Source organism: Sparus aurata, chromosome 19 (assembly GCF_900880675.1).
Source record: "Sparus aurata chromosome 19, fSpaAur1.1, whole genome shotgun sequence".
Classification (NCBI taxonomy): domain Eukaryota; kingdom Metazoa; phylum Chordata; class Actinopteri; order Spariformes; family Sparidae; genus Sparus; species Sparus aurata.
This window is the reverse complement of record NC_044205.1, coordinates 23328209-23335735: the sequence shown is the minus strand read 5'-3', so window position 1 is coordinate 23335735 and position 7527 is coordinate 23328209. Positions and strand designations below refer to the sequence as shown.

The 7527-nt window shown below is 40.5% G+C and overlaps 1 protein-coding gene across 1 annotated transcript; it reads right to left on the bottom strand.

The window, feature by feature from the left end:
* Positions 1–147: 147 nt before the first annotated feature.
* On the bottom strand, positions 148–7124 carry rdh12l (retinol dehydrogenase 12, like). Its single transcript, XM_030397485.1, has 7 exons — positions 6964–7124; positions 6577–6692; positions 4043–4198; positions 3850–3951; positions 1178–1387; positions 842–1034; positions 148–714 (listed from the first exon to the last, which is right to left on the bottom strand). Exons 1-7 carry the CDS (start codon positions 6975–6977, stop codon positions 612–614), a joined length of 894 nt encoding a protein of 297 aa, XP_030253345.1. The 5' UTR covers positions 6978–7124; the 3' UTR covers positions 148–611.
* Between the last annotated feature and the right edge of the window lie 403 nt (positions 7125–7527).

Below are 7527 nucleotides of genomic sequence, written 5' to 3'. Positions count from 1 at the left end.
AATGTGTGGGCGTAAGTGTTATTGTTAGTAATAAAATAAATCATCTGGACTGGAAAGAAACTGGACAATAACTTTAGACCTTTAGATGGATTCTTGAAACAGCAAAAATGTAGCAGCTCAACTAGTGAAAAATGACTGACTCAATAATGCAGTGCAACATTGAGTTTAATTTGAGAAAATACAGGTACAGAAAAGATTTGAAACACGTAACATGTAGACAACTGTAGTATGAAACATTAGAAATCAGTTTCAGTCTGCATTATTCTACAACTTCATCCAAACATGCACTGCAAAGCTGTTCAAAAAATTAATAGAAATGTATTCAAGATTTAAATAATTTCTTAAAATCAGAATCTTAAACTTAATACAAATGATACCCTAGTATTTTCTTAATTATAAGTAGTGCCATGCTGTGTAAATATGAATGTTAGTATGTAAAACAAGTCCATATAAGAAGTGTTGGAAAAATAAGTAGCTGTAAGACAATTCGTGCTGAGGTACGTCTTCTTGCACATCATTTCTTGGCAGACAGTAGTAGTGAAAGAAGATACAGTATATTGCACCATTTGGTAAAGACATTCAACTGATAGGAGGGAAAGATTTTGAGTGCCTCATTCCCACGTTATCGACAGCAGCCGACAGCTCAGCTCCCACAACTTCTGTGCAAGGTCGTCGTCCTTACCGGCCGCTGAGCACTTGGCAGGAGCGCAGTCACTGTGAGCAAACGCATACAAGATGGGCAACTTTAAATTGATCTCTTTCAAATGTTCAGTCTTGAAAAATATTTTATGTCATTCTTGTTGATGGGAAATGTGATACTTGGCCTCTGTGTTTATTGTACCTGTAGTATCCACCAGTCTGATTCTCCAGTGATGGCTCCACGGCGCAGTAGATGGTCGTCTGAGCTCCCTGGACTGAGTTTTTGGTGAACGGGCTGACCATCTTCATGACGAACTGTTGAGGGCCATTCAGGTGACGCCATAAATCTGTCTGGACCACTCCGGGGTGGAGGGAATAGGTCGTCACACCAGTGCCTGAAAGACAATTCAATTACGTGGTTACTCTACAACATGAGGGAAACAGTATGTGTAACTGAATATCTGACTTCTGTTACAATTCAGGACACAAGATGCATTTACAATGGTTTATATCACTTAGGGATGATTATACTGCACACCTTCTAGTTTCTTAGCCAAAGTGTGGGAGAAGAGGACGTTGGCCAGCTTGCTCTGAGCGTAGGCTTTGCTCTTGTCGTAACTCTTCTCGCTGTTGATGTCCTCCAGGTTGATGGAGCCCCAGGAGTGAGCCATGGACGACACAGTGATGATCCTGGCCGGAGCCGATTTCTTAATCAGGTCAATCAGCAAATACGTCAACAGGAAGTGACCTAGAAAACAAGGAAGCAAAGTTTGTTGGTGCAGAAAGAGGACATTGTATCATTCAAATGAAATGGATTATTGTTTTACGTTTCCAAGGATGTGAAAAATGTAAATCATCAACGTGTAAACGCTTGGACTAAGACACATCATAAAAGGACTGCTACAAAATGGCAAAAGTGTCATACTGATCGATCCAAAATCTGATATTGTTATTGTCAACCAGAGTGTCACTCAGCCACCTAAATACGCCTCTATTTTTTCATCAAGATCCACGCATCAGTCCCTGAGAAATAAACAAAAATATGGAAAAACTGCCTAACTCGCAATGTTAAAAAAAGTGAGAAAACAAAACCACGATCTGTCTGTTTGTTCTGATCTATGCCAAAAGTTAACGGAGTCTATTCTGGGCCGAGGCACATCCTCCATCCACGCTTCGTAGAAATCCATCCTGTAGTTTTTGTGTAATCCTGCTGACAACCCAACAAACAAGGTGAAAACATTCTCGTCCTCTGTGGAGGGAATTAGACCTCTGTCATTCCCGATAAAATGTATATTACCTCCTTCCTCAATTAATACCTTCATATAGGATATTAAAAAATTGTCTTGCACTCTGAGGAAGGTGTCTTAATGTCCATCAAAGAGACATAAACTGCATGATTTTTTGACGACCAAATTTACAGACAAGAAGTTATTAAAAGTGTCTTCAAAAATGTGGTACTTTGTAACTTGGGCAGGGACAAATGTTCTGATGGCAGGGTGATAATAGGTCACTTTATCTGACATATTTGCCTTATCAGAGAGCAGGCTCTAATACATCAATCAATATTTAACAGCAGAAGGATATTAAGTACAATAGAGGGCTGTTTACAGGTGAGTGTTGAAGGAATAGATGTAAAATCCCTTTTAAACTCATGTCTGTCTCTCTGTATGTATAAATGTGGTTATAATCTGAGTTTTTACCATTTCCAAAGTAGGAAACAAAACATTTCACAGTGAAATGCAAGTACTTTTTCCATTCAAGCATCGAGTTTGAACACAAGTTGCCAACTGCAGGGGGAAAAGCAAGTCTGCCTCCTCGTGGACTTAACATGTAGGTGTGGAAGGTGTTTTGAATATCCTGATTACTCCCCCTGCAGACATAAAAGCAAACCTTGGACTAAGAGTATTTAAGAGATGATGGCAGTCCAAGTGACAGATAATCCAAATTATTAGGGATGTCCCGATCCGATCTGTAGGATCGGGATCGGAGCCGATCTGGGCATTTTTCCGCTGATCGGAATCGGCAGTTTTGAACGTGGACCCAAGCCCGATTTTTTTCTTTTTTTTCTTTTTTTTTTTAACGTCAGAGCAGAATTTGTGCCGGAACACAGACGCGCGCGTGGTGTTACTCTGTGAAAACCTGTGAATAAAGTGTCTGCCGTGTGGAAATAACGTCAATTAGAAAGCGAAAGCAGTCCAACGGCGACTCCGTTTCGCGGAGCTGCATTTTACTACTCATTTGATACAACATATACCAAACAAAAACTCAAAGAATACAACGTGTTCACTCGAGAGTACAGGCAAGGAGACCAAAGCAGCAAACAGTCGCGGATACTTTCAGTTATGAGAAATATCCTCAGCGACATGTCCACAAATAATACAGAGAGGGTCATCAAATTAATCGCTCTGGAAAACCAGCTCATCTCCGTAATAGGGGATCAGGGTTTTCTTCGTCACCTGGAGTTTTTGAATCCCCGGTATGCCCTACCATCTCTGCATTACATTTATTCCACTTTCGAGTTACAACATGCCGGTATATGCGCACTAGTTTCGTGGGTCTCATACAGCATGTAACGCAGGCAATCCAGGAGATGCTGAACGCGTTAATAGACAAGCAACGTGTCCACGTCATTTTATGTGACAACGTAAAGTACATGAAATAAGCAAAGGATTATATGGAGGTACCAAGCGTGAGCTGCGTCTCACACACACTTCAGCTGGCTGTACACGAGGGTCTGCTGTCACAATGCAGCATCACACACTCACCTGCTAACACAAGGAAGGTGGAGGCCAATGTTGTAATAGCATATGCAGAATAATTAAGAGCTATATTAAAGTATATACTTTGTTTCAACAAAATAATAAAAACCTATTAAGGAACAGCTTGGATGCAGGTACTTTTTTTCTTAATACAGCTGTATTATCTAGGAAAATATTAGTTAAGGCCAAGTATCGGATCGGGACTCGGTATCGGCAGATACTAAATATTAAAGGACTCGGATCGGGATCGGAGTAAAAAAAACCTGATCGGGACATCCCTACAAATTATTAGTGTTTCTCTGATACAAACAGGGCCAACTATCTGCAAACATTCATATAAAATGGATTTTCTAAACCATTGTATATGAAAAGGATATCTTACTAATGTTAATTTAGGTTTCAAATACAGATTTAATTCCTTACAAGTAAGCAACAACATTGCTTTATTTACCAAAGTGATTGACACCGATCTGCATCTCAAAGCCATCTGCTGTTTTCCCGTATGGACAAACCATCACACCAGCGTTGTTGATGAGGATGTCGAGTTTGGGCTCTGAATGCAATGAAAACAACACAGAGAGGTCAAACGGTGCAGCTTTAAAATCCCGTTTATGTGTTCAGTTCTCTGAGGAACAACTGTTAACCTTTGTTGATGGCTTCAGCGAATTCTCTGATCGACTTGCTGTCCGACAAGTCGAGTTTCAGGCAGGAAACATTCTGGCTGGCTGAGCCTTCGATGATTTCTTTCACAGCGGCCTCTGCTTTCTCCATGTCGCGACACCCCATGATGATCTTTGCCCCTGAGGTGGAAAAATGAACAGCATTTAAAAGACATTAGCATAAACAATGTTTGCACACACATGCTGGTTTTGTGTTTGCAGTCACAGACATGCATGTAATCTGGGTGAAGAGCGCCCCCTTGTGACATAATGTTTGCATGCTGTGTAGTAGATCTAGTAAAGACTCAAACTCTGATACAGATTAAGTACAGACTCACATGTGCCACTGAGCATTGAGGATCAAGTTCCACAGATTTAAAGGACAAGTTCATCCATGACTGAATATTCAGTCATTATATACTCACCCTCATAATGATGGATGTTCAGGTGAAGTTTTAAATGAAGTCTTTAAGGGCTCCTTTTAGCTGGTTAATTTGAAAAGACTTCAGGCGGGGTGCACGCCAACACTTTTAACATAGCAGTGAAACTTAATAAAAGTGTATATAACATCTTTTCAAATCAATTTGGGATCTCTAGGCTTTCAGAGGCTTGGATGACCATTGGGAGGAGAATGCTGCAGTGCTGTTTTGCCTTAAGTTTAAGCACCAGAAATGATAAAGTGGACTATAAAACTTCACATGACACCCATCAGTGTCGGGCTGAGTAGATAATGATCGATTTTTCATTTTTGGGTGAACGTATTCCTCCGATTATTTCATATTTCATGGTTTACTTTAAGGCTGCCCAAAGTGGGGGCTGTGGGCCAAAGTTAGCCTGCCATCAGGTTTGATTTGGCTCTTTCAGATGTCTTTAGCAAAAAAATAAAAGTAATGAAAAGGAAAATATATTATTAATCGCTCTATCTAGGATCCCCAATTATAATCCGGTGACAATTTGAGCATGAAGTCAGTCCATTAATGGAACTTGGGATCCTGCTGCGGAAGCTCTGAGCAGCAAGTGAAAAAAGAGCTTCAAGATATTATTCTGGCAAACATATTTTTTAATCTGTTCTTCTGTCATAAATCCCATTCACACAGCCCTTTCAGTGAGGGAATCACAGTGTAGCGTCCGCTGAGAGGCAAAGCAGGCTCCTTTCTGTGACTCGTTGAATGAAAAACCATAGTCCAGTTCCAGATGTGCTTGTTGATTTTATTAACGAAAGCTATGGTTGAAATTATGGTGGAAATTACGGCCAAAGAAAAATATAGGTGCCTCACTCAACCTTCTTTGTCTACTAGCCAAACCTGCGAACAAACTGGGCAGGTGAAATAATGTGGAGGCCACCCCCACTTCCTCTTACCAGAAATGATAACAAGATAACAAAACAAGTAACAATAATGATGATGATGATAACAATAATAATGTGCACTCCCTAAACAAAAGTAAAACATTTAAAATAGATGCACATTTTGGCTTCTAGTTCCAGTTCAGCCGATCCGAGTTTCTGTATGAATGGAAAAGTCTGAGGTGCGGATCACACAGGAGAGAAAACTATTTTAATCAGACATAAGAAATGGATCTCCAGATTGTTTTCTTTTTTGTCATTGCGCGTCCATATGGCACCACTTTGCATCTTCACAACACAACAGTTGAGTCACACCTGGTTTGATTGATACTTTTGTCAGTTTAAGACTGTATTTCATTCAGTCACAGTTCTTGTATGGAAGATTTAAAAATTCTAAATTCTAACAAATCAAACATGTAAAAAAAACCAAAAAAACAACAGAATTTGTCACTTGTGTTCCTTTTCAATGTGAGCATTTGCTGTTCGAGCTACATTTCTAACTCACGTTAGCTGCTGCGCTCCTGCACGTTGCCGTCATGCCAGACAAAAAGCGTTGATCCCCGGCCGAGTGCGACCTGACAGGCAGGAGAGTAATAGTGAACCGCTCCTCAAGCGTGCCTGTCAGGTCGCACTCGGGGATCGACACTTTTTGCCTGCCATGACGGCAACGCGCAGGAGATGCAGCAGCTAACGTGAGTAGTTCAAAAACCTTCTTTTTCATAAACTCTGTGTACACAAACAATGTTCTCAATGCTCTTGTTCATGAGTAGAGACCCCGGTGATGCTACGAGCAAAGTTTCATGTTGTGTCGAGCCTTCTTAGTGTTCTAAAAATAGCGATTTTGATGCTAGCATGTCTTGCCCCATGCACTCCCGTTCAAAATTAACGTGCCCAAACCGAGGTTTGACTCATATTCAATCTCAAATAAAGCCTCGGTTGCTTTTTGGCGAGAGTTTCGCTTTAAGGTCTAACTAATCTTCCAGGGGCTGTTGAGAAACTATCCTATTATCATCTTATCTAAAGAATGTCAAATGGGGCTCCACCTAATTTTGGGATTGGTGTGACAAAAGAAGGGGCAAGTCACAGTGACGAAGCAAATACAAGAGAAACATGAGGTGTAAGTTTAGAAAAGTCAAAATTTCAAACTGTATCCTCAGATTTCAGTCAGACCAACCTCTCTTAGCCAGATCGAGGGCTGTCTCTTTGCCAATACCAGTGTTGGCACCAGTGATGACCACAGTTTTGCCATCTAGCTTTGCAGTAGAAGACCAGGGAGCAGAGAAGAGACTTCTAGGATGTTAAGAAATCAGAGTTACATCACAGTCAGCTGAGAAGGAAGCAAAACCACATCCTCCAAATACCAAACAAAGTCGTAAAATAATAAAATAAAACGCTTGTTTGCTGTCAACTAAAGAAGAAAACATATCTCTAACAGTTAACTTGTCAATAAAGTTGTTCAAAATTAAGCTAGCTGTCTACTTGAGCTGAAGTAATACTACATCTTTATTAGCAGCAGGCTAATTATGAGTATTTCCATGAATGTAATGTAAGAAGAACATACCTGAGAGACTGCATCTTTACTGTACTTCAACTGTCAGGTGGTTGCTGTCCTCAAAATCTGAAAGCGAACCTTTAATCTCACATTCAACAGGATCAAACTTCTTAAAAAAGCGATTGAAATCGGCGATGCGGAAATGTCGTCGGATAGTTACTCTTGATAGGCAGGGACTTCAGCCAATCAGCTGCGACGCGATCGCTCTAAGAGAACGCTGATTGGTTGAGCGCTGTGTTTGGGTCCGTCCTCTGTGTTGTGGGTGTTCGATTAGTCACACTGTCACCGCCGGAAGGGTGGGAAGTGGGGTAAAGTTGACAGAAGCTGTTACCTGATAATTAATTAAAGAAACTGGCAAGTCATTTAGGACAACTTGCTTTTTCACCACCATCAATCTGCAGTTTATATCATTGATTTCCTCGTTGTCTCCCACCTGCTTATATATATATATATATATATATATATGTATTTTTTCATGGAGGTGATGCTGCTGGGGATAGTACTTGGATCAGAGGGGACATATAGTAACAGATCCTGGCACATAATTTATTGTCAGTTTCCAAAGTTTATCTC